The sequence below is a fragment of the Pygocentrus nattereri genome, chromosome 11 (genome assembly GCF_015220715.1).
Source record: "Pygocentrus nattereri isolate fPygNat1 chromosome 11, fPygNat1.pri, whole genome shotgun sequence".
In the NCBI taxonomy this organism is placed as follows: Eukaryota; Metazoa; Chordata; class Actinopteri; order Characiformes; family Serrasalmidae; genus Pygocentrus; species Pygocentrus nattereri.
The window spans coordinates 28525022-28538409 of NC_051221.1; the positions used below are offsets into that span (position 1 = coordinate 28525022).

General features: G+C 37.8%; 1 protein-coding gene across 1 annotated transcript in view; it reads left to right on the forward strand.

The window, feature by feature from the left end:
• Positions 1 to 9269, forward strand: part of tdrd12 (tudor domain containing 12) — a 15764-nt gene extending 6495 nt beyond the window's left edge. The window contains 22 exon segments of the mRNA XM_037542977.1: positions 68 to 128; positions 307 to 414; positions 615 to 800; positions 1041 to 1194; positions 1422 to 1549; positions 1644 to 1835; positions 2298 to 2426; positions 2645 to 2762; positions 2854 to 2993; positions 3206 to 3423; positions 4033 to 4114; positions 4207 to 4388; positions 4497 to 4704; positions 5218 to 5310; positions 5452 to 5624; positions 5951 to 6184; positions 7080 to 7163; positions 7275 to 7322; positions 8165 to 8278; positions 8427 to 8580; positions 8743 to 8803; positions 8890 to 9269. Coding sequence (XP_037398874.1) covers positions 68 to 128; positions 307 to 414; positions 615 to 800; positions 1041 to 1194; positions 1422 to 1549; positions 1644 to 1835; positions 2298 to 2426; positions 2645 to 2762; positions 2854 to 2993; positions 3206 to 3423; positions 4033 to 4114; positions 4207 to 4388; positions 4497 to 4704; positions 5218 to 5310; positions 5452 to 5624; positions 5951 to 6184; positions 7080 to 7163; positions 7275 to 7322; positions 8165 to 8278; positions 8427 to 8580; positions 8743 to 8803; positions 8890 to 8963 — 2941 coding nt within the window. The 3' untranslated portion in view covers positions 8964 to 9269.
• The last annotated feature ends 4119 nt before the right edge of the window (positions 9270 to 13388 follow it).

The following is a 13388-nucleotide window of genomic DNA, read 5'->3' on the forward strand; positions in this document are numbered from 1 at the left end:
TATTTTGTGTTGGTGTCTTGGAATCTGTTCATAATTCCCTTTGTACTGTACTTTTGCTTATGTATAGATTGCTACAGTTGCTGAATCCAGATCCATTAAATTCAGACTCAGAATATACTGATGATAATGTAAGTGCTTAATACTTCACTGGCTTTTCATCATCAGTAGCGAGAAATCTGTTTTCTATTTCATATCCGTCTTTCATTCTTGCTTACTGTTATGAATGAATTGTTTGCTTTGAATGAGATCAGGAGTGGGGTTGTTGTTGTTTTTTTTTGTTTTTTTTTTTGGTCCTGTGTGTGCCAGGTTGTGTACTGTGAGCCCAGCAGGAGAGGAATTTTGGTGCACTCTGCTATTGCCATTAACCCCTGCAGTAGCTTAAGCCATGCTCCTGTCACTGAGCAATTCCGCAAGGTAATCACCATATCTCGTTTTTTGGGTGGGAATATCTCATTTCATCTACTTCTGTCATGTCATTGCAAGCAGGTGCTTTGTAAATCAGTTTCATAAAATTACAAGAAATGGAAGAAATATTTTTTTCATTAATTTGTCACATACATGCAAAATATTATGTATGTCTTATTTTATTAAGTAGTCCTTTCTTTCTGTGGTAGTTCCTGTTGAGGAGGAAGTACAGTGGGCCAGGCCTGGCTGAGAGCTTCTTCTGGCCCCCTGTGGCACGGGGTTGTGACACAGTGATGGTGTGCCACAATGCAAACGATCCTCTCTCCTACATGCCCCCTTTACTGGCTCAGCTGCAACTGGCCTCTGTGTTCAATGCTCTCACTACGTACACCGGGGTGAGAGAGACAATGATATTCTGTTTAAACCCCATATCTGTACTGACCCTCTTTCTTCTAGTCTTGCTTAGTTCCAAATTGAGGCTTTACATTTTTTTTTTTTTTTTTTTGACTGAGGACAGGTTGTGTTTTTGTGTTTTTCTTTTTTTTCTTCTTTTCCCCAGCCACTGGGTTTCAGGCCTTATTTATTCCCTTATTTGTATCTTTTAACTTTGCTCCCCTGCTCTTTCCTCTTTTCAGCCCATAGCAGTGATCCTTTGTCCAGGCTGGGAGAAGGTGCAGATTGTGCTAGACCTGCTAGAGGAGAGCCAGACAGTTGTGAATCTCCACCCTGCTGCCGTGCTGCTTGGACTGGGCAAGGATGAGGCCAAAAATGCCAAGATACAGAAGAATTGTGAGCATACATTGTTGATTTTGCTATTGGCACCACAATTTATGATTTAAGATAGAAACCTACACTTGCAAATTTGAGGTAGGTTTTTTGCAGCTCTTGAATCACATTTGCTAATTTAGCACACACATGCATATGCATAAGAGAATCTTATTCCAGCTTAGTCATTGGTGAACATGAGCTTGGGTTTGTACTTAAAGGCTGAGTCTTAAGTGTGTGTTGTACATCAGGTCAGTTGCTCGTCACCACCCCCTTTAGCCTGGCCCGGCTGCTGGGGGTGCACTGCTTCCTCTTCCTTAGGCTCTGCCATCTGGTTCTGGATGAAGCTTCTGAACTTTTCTCACGAGCGCCTGATCAGGTGAGAAGTGCAAAGAATAGGGGAACAGCAGACAGAGAAAACTTTGACATTGAGATTGTAACCCTGTCAATGTGTTTGTCTCACACATTGTAAGATGGCAGTCATCTTACGGCATTTCCAAGAAGTGGTGTCCAAAAAAGAGAGAGCTGTGTGTCCACGGCAGATTATCACGGTCAGCAACCACTGGAGTCGAGAGCTGGAAGGCATGGTTCGAGAATACATGATTAGCCCCTGTATTATTGTCACAGTCCCAGAAGAAGCAGCAGTGTATGGCAGTGTTCATCAGGTAAGTCAGTCTGCTTGTAGGTAGTCCTGATTGAGAGAACACATAAATTAACAAGAGCATAGAACAGTTGTTAGTTCTCCAGTTAAAGTATTTTTGTCTACTGTACATCTTTCAAGAAATTTTCATTGGTGTTTAATTTTGAATTTTTGCTTGAATCTTAGCCCATAGACCAAGCTGTCTCCTAATTTAAACACGTTTTAGCCGAAGTGGACAGTATGTTGGATTCATATAGGTTTACATCATACAGATTTACACTTGGCCATTTTTTTGTACGGATATTTCTGACATTTTGTGTTTTCATGTAAATTTAAACATTTCATAAATAACATGTTAAATTGTCAGGTATGCATTAACCCTATTTACTTTTTTTTTTTTTAATATTTGCTGTAAGATAACGTCTCGTGTGTGTGTGTGTGTGTGTGTGTGTGTGTGTGTGTGTGCGCATGCAATTCTCTTCTAAAGATGATCCTCTTGTGTCTGGACTGCAATAAGACCTCAGTGTTGCTCAGCTCTCTAGACTTCAGCCCTTCTGTTCCCCAGAAAACGCTTGTCATTACAAACTCGGCAGAAGAGGTGGAGCATGTCTACAAGGTACAGTGAACATATTTGTTTATGCAAGATTATAATTAGCATCTCTTGAACAAGGGTGTTCAGTCTTATTCGTAAAGGCTCGTGGCTGCATTCCAATCAAGCAGAAGCACAAGTTTTGTTTTTTTTTTATTTAAGGGGAAAGGCAGTGTAACTAGTTCTAGGGTTTTGCATTTGTAGAAGCACCTACAATTAAGATAACTTGTAACATATTTATCCAGGCTGTCAGCAACACGGCAGCGTTCTCCTTGAAAGCTCATGAACGCCTGACCCACCAGTTTGACTTTGTGATTGAGCAGTGGAAGAAAGACATTGGTGCAGGCACACAGGTTATCTTGGGTATGGGTATTGATGGCACTTTGAGTACATTATTTAAACATGTTAATCACTTTAAGTAAAAAATGTTCTCCTTTCTGCCCTCCTCCACCAGTGACTACCAATGATTGCATGAAGGCTCTTGGTATCAGGGACGCCACATGTGTGGTGCATTATGGGTTCCCAAGCTCACCTAAGCTGTTTGGGATTCGACTATTCTGCATGTCTGAGAATTTTCAGAATCTCTCTAACAAGGTAGCAGCAAGTCATGACTTTTCTTTGTATGTTTTTGTGCAAAAATATTAATGGAGGTTGCACAAGTAGGCTTGATTAGTTTCACTAAACAGCAGAACAAACCAGTTTGTATTTAATCAGTCTGTCAACCTTCATAGAACCAAAGTTAATGTGTTGATCATGAATATCTTGGTTAGAGAGTGCTTGTGTGTGTTTAAACCTTATTGTGTCAGGACTGCGCTGAGAGCTCCTCTCCTGTAGTGCGGTCTGTGTTGCTGCTGTCAGAGCGAAATGCTCGTCATGTTTCCGGAGTGCTGCGATACCTGAAGCGCACAGGCACTCCTTTGCCCCCAGAGCTTCTGCAGTTTGCTCAGGGAGTACAGCAAGCCAAGGAAGAACAGAAGATCGACAGAGGACTTTGCAGCCACTTGAGAAGCCTGGGCTTCTGCAGGTCTTTACACTTCAGCCTAATCAGCATACAGTGCAGCCCGTGTGTATTTGGGACACTTTTTTTTTTTTTTTTGTTTTGACTCTGCACATTAGATTTGTAATGAAAAACTGACTGTGTTGTTGAAGCATACATAGCCAGCATTTAATGAGATGTTTGGATTGAATGAACAATGTCCAACAGTTTTAAAAACAAACTGTGCAATCGTCCTCAGTCGAGACTCACTCCTTCAAATTTTGTTGAGAAGAAGCATGATGATAAATTCTGAGAGAGTAAATTCTGATTTAGAGTAAAAGAGTGAGGTGTTAAAAAAAAAATTATGATTTGAAGCATGCCAACTAATCTGTGATAAGGTCATGGTCAGGTTATGTATGGTCGCTGGTAGACCTTGATATTAAAAGCTACCTTACATTAAAGCTAATATTTATCCCTTCAGCTACATAGATGTTCCATTTAAGTGTGTTCAAGTACAGAGTCAGAATAACAAAATGTGACGCCATCCACCACTTACGGACTGCAGATAGTTGGTTAAAAGCCATTCCTTCAGTTATTGATTACAAGCAGCATTTTTAAAAACTCTTATTCAGTCTCCTCCATCTTTGCCCCACATAGGGACAGTATGGTTTGCCCAGACAGACACACAGTCAACAAAACGCTTGACTTTCCCCTTCATCCTGACTCTGGAACTGTCCTGGTAAACTTGCTGCTATCTTTTACAGACTCTGTTTCAAGAGAGCATTTTGTTGAAACATAAACTGAATTATTTTTCTGTTGAATATCTTCAAGGTTTTGCCCCTTTACATTAAACATGCAAATGTATACTATGGACGTATTGTGAACCAAAAAGAGGACCGTTACAAAGACTTTGCTGATGAACTGAATTCACACTATGCTAAAGAAAGACTTTGTGCAAAGGAAGTGGTGAAGGGAGGCTTTTATGCAATACAAGAAGATGATGCATATCATAGGTAGGTTTTTTTTTTTTTGTTTGTTTTTTGTAGTATTCAATTCTTATATATAATCATACATTTAATATAGGGACATGATTGATGGTGGGCTTTCTTTTTGTGTGGCAGGGTGTGTGTGATCAAGGTGCCAGAAAAAGGAGATCAGCTGTTCAACAGCGTCATTGTTCACTACATTGATGAGGGGCGTAAACAAGAGGTGAAGTCACATCAACTGCTGCAGCTTCCTCTTGAGTTCCAGAGCTTTCCTGGTCAAGCTGTGGAAATCATTCTGTGCAGGATCAAACCCATTGATGGAGAAATGGACTGGAATCCAAGGGTACCTATACAATACACATTACCAACAATATTTAAAAATGCCTTTTTGCTTTGGTAAATGTTTAGGCTACTCAGTGTACATATTTTTTTCTGCTTTAATATACACTTGGTAAAGAACAGTAATCTTTGAATTTACCTTGCACTGTTTGTATTTTACAAATGTAGGGCAGTTATGCCTTTCTATACATCAGTGCATTACAGTTTCTTCCAACAACAAAAAAATTCTGTTTCAATGGGTGTACTGGATTTGCAACTTTGCGTTCTTCAGGATCAGCTCAACCCAAAGACATCTACAGTTTTCACAGCTCACACAATGTTTATCCAGTTTTGCTTCCAGGGTTACTTCACTTAAACCCAAAATTGGCTTGTTCTCTGGTTCTTTGGTTCCAGTTTTGGGAACCTATTGCCATGCACCATTTCACTTATTCTCTGTCCAGACACTGCTGATCCAGCTCATCAGGTAATTATTCAGGTCTTCATGAGCTCCATGAGGTTTTTTTGTTTTTGTTGATAGGTTACCAGAGCTATCAGTCTGAAGATCAAAGGAAAAATACATCAAGCCAAAGTGGTGATGTGCCTGGGCAATTCTGTTTGGGTTGATCCAATGGTAGGATTTGTTGTTTTGGTCACCTTTTGAAGCAAAAGATATTTTATAATTTAAATCTACACTACAAATTATTAACAATTTTGAAGACTTTTGTCTGTGTTTTTGTAAGTAAAAACTGCTACATATATCTGTTAAAAACAGATACACATGATCCGTGTGCCCGGTCTAAAGACCTTTATCAACGAATATAATGTCCACACGGAAATTCTTGCAACTGGAATGGGCACCACAAACCCTCAACATTTGGAGCTGCTGAAGACACTTTGCCAAAGAGAGGAGGCCTCTGCTGCAGTGGAGTTCAGTGATAGTAGCAGGTTATCATCTAGCTTTCTGTCTCATTTCCTTTTAATTTTGGTCTAAGTAGATCTGGTCTGTAAGCAGTTTTTGTACTCCAAGAAGTTTCAGGATGTAGGTTCTCCAGCCCTAGCCATGGAGTACATCCTGGTTATTTAGTCTTTTACTAATCTGACGCATCCAATGTCAGAAGGGCTTTGTAATGAGATGATTAGTTGGACGAGGTGTGACAGAGCAGGAACAGCAGCAAAAATGTGCAGGAGCTTGGAGTTCTATTTTTCAGAATTATTTTCAGTCGAAATATAGCCAAGTAGCTGCTGTTTTTTTTCATTTTTGGCTTGAATAGGTATCCAAGTGAGGCAGTGTCTCTGGAGCAAAGGTTTCAGGCTGCTGAAGAGGCTTTGGCCAGTAGGATGAAGGCTGGAATTGTCAACCTCTGCAGTGGAGTGGAGCTTACTGCTGAGAGCAGGAATACTGAACCCTGTGAGCCCTCAGAGGAGCTTAACGACCTAAACCAGATCACAATTCCTAAAGGAGCATCGAGTAAAGACCATGTGGTACCTGATGAACATATGCTAAAGTGAGTGAAGTAACATTAGTGACTAGCATTTATACCTCTTTTTTTCCCAATTAAATTGAATTTGAAAAAATCAATTAAAGAAAATTCATTTAATTCTCTTAACACAATGTTATTCAATGTTTCATACTATACTGCACTAAATTAAATTAAAAAGGAAAACACTTTTTAATGAAACATGCAGTTGTTCAGCGTTTCCTTTAGGGGAAATTAAATTTTTATTATTCTGCATAAATCAAATGATTGACATGTAAACAGAGTAATTTGGAATGGTTTGATGCAAAATAGTGTATTGTAGAGACACTTTTTTTTTTTTTTTTTTTTTTTTTTTTTTTTTTTTTTTATAAACACGGTGGTGGTGATAGGAACCAGGAGTCAGGATATCTACAACTCAAATATAGGCTTTATATGAACTATGCAGAAGGATTATTAAACCTACATGTGTCGTATTTGTTTTTATATGTAATGGTGATGATAGTAAAAATTATAACTCAGTGGTTGTAGTGGTGGGGGGGTTCTTTTGAGGACTATTTTGCCTGTGTGTACTTTGAGTGTATTGTACATAAGTGTATTTTAAAAATGTGTTTTAGGCCCAAATCTTTAATCAAAACATCATGAAAACAATGTCTCGGGCATCAGGCTGTGGTATTCATAACCATTTCATGTGAGAACTTTCTATGAGGGAGCTTTTAGAGGTATTAACCTATTTAAATGGTTGGTTACCATCATCACCACTGAAGACAAGTGGAAGTACCAACAATATCCACAGTATGTTTAGAAAAGCATGTGTATTGCAGTAATACAGTTTATCAAGAAAATGGTAAAATATACTGTCAGCCTCAGTGTTCAGTCATGTATTTTATGTTTAAAATCAGTTAAGCCTTCTGTTTTCACTTAGATCTGATGATCTAAGAAGTTTTTTGCCCGAAAGCTGGACTGCTGCCATTTCTAACAGCTCACAAGAAGGCAAGTGAAGCTTAGTGTATCTTCCATGTTTTGATGGATGACTCAAACCTTCTGCCCGGTTTAGATAATTTTCTAAATGTAAAATATTCTAAATATTTTTGGAACCTACAGATGACATTCAGTTCAGAAATGAGACCTTGTACACTGAGAAGCCTCTGGGTATTTTACCACAAAGGTAATCTTGCGTCCCGCCCCCTCTCTTTATTTTTATTTATATATATATATATATATATATATATATATATATATATATATATATATATATATATATATATATATATATATATATATACACAGTACATAGTGTGTGTGTGTGTGTGTATGTATGTGTATATATATATATATATATATATATATATATATATATATATATATATATATATATATATATACATATATACAGTACATAGTGTGTGTGTGTGTGTGTGTGTGTGTATATGTGTATATATATATATATATATATATATATATATATATATATATATATACACACACACACACACACACAGTATATAATGATTTCAGATTTGTAAAGATGTGACCACATATTATGGGAATATTTGTATTACCTACATGTTGCAATAGCAATTGATGTTATACAATAGTTTGGACACTCCTGGTCAAATTATACATGTAAATAAGCACTCTCCACAGAGAACATGCATCTGTGCATTTAAAACACAATCACTTTTTATTTGCTGGCTTTAACATATTGGGGGAAGCGGTAAAACAATATGGGGGCTATACAAAAGTTATGATACATTTTATATCTTGTTTAAATTTTTTAATATGTTAAACACCTCAAAAAAATAGGTAATGGTGCACTAAATTTAGCAGAAAATGACTCATTTAAATTTTGTTCCCTATAGAGGATTTGTTAACATGTTCATTTAGAAAAACATTTAATTTGATTAGGGACACTCACCATTTTGCATACAGCTGTATGTTTATTGTAAAAGTTGGTATTGATGGTTAACTTTTTTTTTTTTTTTTTTTTTTTTTCCCCTGCACCTTCAGTTTTCACCCACAGATCAAGTGGTTTCAAAGTGAAGAGTCAGTCACTCTTAAGGTAAAACTAATCAACGCTGTTATGCAGAAATGTGAGTTCTTCACTGACAGGGTGCTTTACAGGTCAGTGTACAGTTTTCATGTGCTGATTATAGTGGTTTTGCCATATACTTCATTAGATAAATTTTGAGTACATTCTAAAAGTTAGTAATGAGTTGATCTATTTAGTCTTCGTTGTGTATGTTTTACATTTTAACATTTTTCACCCCAGTGCATATGTGAACAACCAACATTACTGTGCCAACCTGGAGTTGCACAGTGACATCAACACAGAACAGTGCTTATGGGAAATTAAGTGCAATGAACCTGTGATCCAACTGGTGAAGAAAGAGAAGGGAGAGTGGAAATCACTCCTCAAATACAAGGCATGTTTTTGTTATATTGAATATACTCACATCTACCCTTAGAATTGTTTCGTGGTTTTAACGTTATCGTGGTGTTTGTATATAGCATAGGCTTGTAGCTATAGCACTACAACACTGTTTTTGTAAAATGTTTAAATATTTTTATGGTCATTTCCCACACAGAGTGCTTTTGTAGGCTATGATTTTGACCACATTAAAGATGAAGACATTTCTGCCTCAACTGGTAAGAATGGAATTTTAGCAGACTTCATTCAATATTAAACTGTTGCTGTTTTATTGGTGGACATGGATTTGTATGTTTTCTCTCAGGTAACTGGTTCCTGGCAAACACAGGAGAGGAGGGCTCCTATGTCACTTCAGAGAGTGGGAGTGAGAGTGATTGAGTAGGAAACAGAAGCATCTTCCTGTGTGTCAGTTTTCCCTTATACTGATATGCATGTTAGCATGGAAAGAAAGACACATGGTCAGTTTAAAAGCTTGATCAATATCATTGAGTTAATTGATTGTTTCACAGTGACTGATTTGCATGTTCATTTTAAGGTATTACAGTTATTTCAAACAGCTGATATTGGCAGTAGCTGAAACTGTGCCTTTGGATCACTGTTTTGCCACTGCAGTTCTGAGGTTGGGCACAGGACAGTCATCATAAATACATTTTACATTTATGGCATTTGGCTGACGTTCTTATCCAGAGCGACTTACAATTTGATCATGTTACATAGGTAGGCCAAGGTGGTGTTAGGAGTCTTATTGGTATAGTGTAGGGTGTTTGCCCAGGTGGGGATTGAACCCCAGTCTACAGTGTAGAAGGCAAAGGTGTTAACCACTACACTATCCCAACCACCTATGACTATCTATGCTCTAGTATTGCTGGTCATTGTAGTCATAAAGAGGTGAGTTCCTAAACAGAGGATCAAAAACTGATTCAGCCCATACAACCTTGTATTCATTCACAGGGTAAAGAAGTGGTTCATCTTCTTTAATCTGAAACATATTTTCTTGTTTTTAGAATCTTTTCAGAGTATTAGTAAATAATTATTTAATGTTCACAAGCCTTTATTTTTCTTCCTTAATTGAAGTAACAGTGATCATTTCAAAAGAAGGCTGTTTGCCCAAACATTTTATGGGCAGTGTAGCAGTGGAGCCTTGTGATGTTCTGGCATGACTTGTTATAAATATGTTCCCAAAGCAAGTCTAAATGTCAGACTTGTGTTGTTCAGGCAGAATCCTGAGCTGTAAAACTTGGCCTGCTTAGTGTTGTGTAATGTTGTATAGTATGTTTTGAAAGTGAGGAAGAACTGTAGAGCAAGAAAATGTTCTTAGAATTATTTGAAACAGGACAATAAAAGGTTAGAAAATGCCCTCTTATCTGGCTTTCAGTGGAGCTTTTGAAAAATGTCTGGGGGCACAGAATGTATAATTTTTCACATTGACAAGAGATGTTTAGCTCTCAGTCATTCCATTACTTCTGTTTGCATTGTGCCTGGATCGCACTGAATTTCTGCACTTTGCAGTAATCTGTAGATGTTGGTTTGAAAAGTAGCAATGATTTCTAAGCTGACTTGAAGTGAATGTGTCATCTTTGTGTTCACAAATTGCTGATGGTGTGATGTTGGATTAAATGCAAGGCCTTGAGTAGGTAATAAGGCTATTACCCTTAGCAGGTGACAACTGATATACAGGGAGATTCTGTAGTAAGTCCCGTTAGAATTAAGCAGTCTGAGCTAAAAAAAAAAAATGCTACATATCTTGATGCACTGCTCAATACTGTGCACCACCATTGTGATAAGAAGTTGAGTGACTTTGTGAAGGGGTACAGGGGTATGCACCGGGAAGTTGCAAACGAGGGCTAAACGTTGCGACAGCTGTCTGACGCCTCATCGCTCCGACATAGGGGCATCACAGTTTGTTTGAAGCACCATATACTGAGGAGCACGTTGTACATTGTTTCGTTCAGATTGATTGGTCCTAGCAAGAGTTATTACAGAATATCCTGGGCCTCTTTCAAGTGTACTGTACATATGCAGTAAAGTCAGAAGTATAGTCTATTTTGATAGTAATTTAACTTGAATTGAGCAGTTTGGCTGTTGGTATCATTCCTTAATCAGGTGTACACAGATTTTCTAGTTCCACTCTTCCAAGTGTGTTGGGCGGTTGTGTATTGGCCTAGAGACAACCCAAGAAAATAGGTTGTTTGTATATCAGAAAAAGTCATGAGGTTTGCAGTCAGATGGTTTGGGTTGTCTTTATATTAAGTCAGTTTTGCTGTGACTATAGGTCAGTTTATTAAGACTGTGGAGTTTGAGTTAAAGTAGCATTTGTGATCCAGCAATCTTCCAAAACCTAGTATTAAGCCTCCCCAACAAAGTAGAGCCTGTTACTGCAGCAAAAGGAGGGATAAACTCCCTTAGTTCCCTTGATTTCACAAGAAACACTAGAAGAGCAGGTGTCTCCAAACCTTTGGCCATATGGTGAATAAATGCTTTGCTTTTTGCTTTGGTTACATCAGTGACCAGCTTTCATTTACTTAATATCCAGTTAAAACAGCCATTAAGTACATATTAGTCATTTTCCGCATCAGGGGAAAAAACTGAAGAAATGTATAACAGAAATTTCCATCAACAACTAAAATTACATGAACAACTAAATATACCAGGGCTTGATATTAAGCTTTTGCGAGGGCAAAAATCATGTCCAGTTAAGTGACCTGCTGAATTGCCAATGTTTGAATGCCATTAAATACTAATACTAGCATTAACTGAGCGCTTATTAACTCTATATGCAATTAACCTCTTCAACTCCTTGAGACCACCGGTGGTTCCAAAGCGCACCTAGTCATATTCTTCATAACTTTCATATTTTATAAGCTACATTCAAATGATGGGTGTCATATGAGGCTGTAACTGTCTTCTTTCCAGTCTAATAGATGGGTAATGTAATTTTAAACCCTTACAATAGAAGAAGCTGAACTTGCAAGTTTTGTTTCTGCTGACAGTCGATTTTTCCACAAATCTGGGATATAACTTACAAACAATTGGGGTCTCTTCAGTGATCTGCTCTGTAAAAATTATTTTTATAAAATAATGCAATGAGCATCTAAGACTTTTGGCTTTCAGCAGTAAACTGCAAGCATATAGCAATATGTGTATGATCATAAAACACATTAACATTCTGTTAATTTGAGGGGAGCTTTTAAAATTTACATTTATTTCATTGTTTCTGAATAATTTGCCTTACGATTTGGTCATGTAAATTCAGATGGACAAACCAAAATATACCCTGGAGAATAAGAGGTTAATGTTATAAAAATCACACCTGTAACACATGGTTTAAGCCATAGTTTTCTAACACAAATATTGTTCACTGTCATAACTCACTCATTCATCCTTCCAAGCAGCCTTCAAACCTTTTATGACACTTGGACAAATTCTGTAATTTCAAAACTGTTCTGACAAATTTAGCTCAGCTGCTACTGTTGTTGTTGTTAAACCCTCATGAAGACATAAACTTACTCTCTGGTTGTAACTACTGCACGCACACACCTAGATTGGCTATTCTTCTGGGAAGTTTATTTATTTAGTTATTTATTTATTTAGTTATTTATTTATACCCGATTTTCTCCCCAATTTAGTCGTTTCCAATTCCACCTGCTATTTAGGACTCCCCTAATCACACGATACTACCAATGCAAGGAGGGTGAAGGCTAACACAGGCTTCCTCCGAGACCTGTGAAACCAACCACTGCTTCTTTTTGAACTGATGCTCATGCAACGTCATGGGACAGCCGAACGCACTCGGATGAAAGCACCAACTGCCAGATCTGACTAGTATCGCGTTGAGTGATGGGGGGCCATCCTACCCACCCAGAGAGAGCGAGGCCAATTGTGCTCTCTTGGACTCCTGGCTACAGATGGCTGTGGCATCACCAGGGATCAAACTCGCAATCTCCTGATGATGGGGTCAACGCTTTGTCGGTTGCGCCACTCGGGAGCCTGGAAGCCTATGTGTTTAAGGTATATGCTGAAATTATTGGGCCTCATTCAATATTTTCCTAAGTGTGTTTTTTAATTTGTTCTTGTCAAAAGTCCTAAGAAAGTCTTTGTCAGGTACATGACGGAGATGCATGTTTTTAAACTGCAGAATAGTTTGTACCTTTGTGCTCTTGAGTGTGTGTAGATTCAGTTCTTACCCAAGAACAAATTCCAAATAAGAAAACACTGCTGAATGTGAACATCTTCATGAAAACTGGGTAAGTGGGTTTTAAGAAAACATTTCCTCTTAAGAATGGTTGGTGAATGAGGCATATTGGTCTTAAAGGGGTTTTGTTTTGTAAAATAGTTTGTCAGCCTGTTTATCATAAGGTATAATACATTTAATTAGACAAGTAAAGTTATAGTTAAATTAGTTAAGTTAAATTTTCACTTGTCCCCGACAGGCATAAATGTCAAGCCCTGTACAATATAAAACATTCCATATTAAATATGTCCACTGTTTGCATTTATTATAGCTTCCGTTCTTTACAGGAGACTTGCTTTTAGTCTTTCAAAGAAATCTGCAAGGATATTTTTCATACCTCCAAAATTCTTAGAAAAGTCATAGAAACTGGCTGCATTTTCTGCTTTTCCTGATCGGAGTAATCTGAGACACATTCAGTGATTGTTGAGGGTGCCCAGAGGACAACGTTGGAGTAACTGAGACCTGTCTGATGTTGTGGGAGCAATAGCAGCTGCTTTATTTGATTGTTTTGAGTTCGATTTTTCGTCTGTCTCTTGAAGATGAAAGTACTGTTTATGTGATGGTGACCGTTT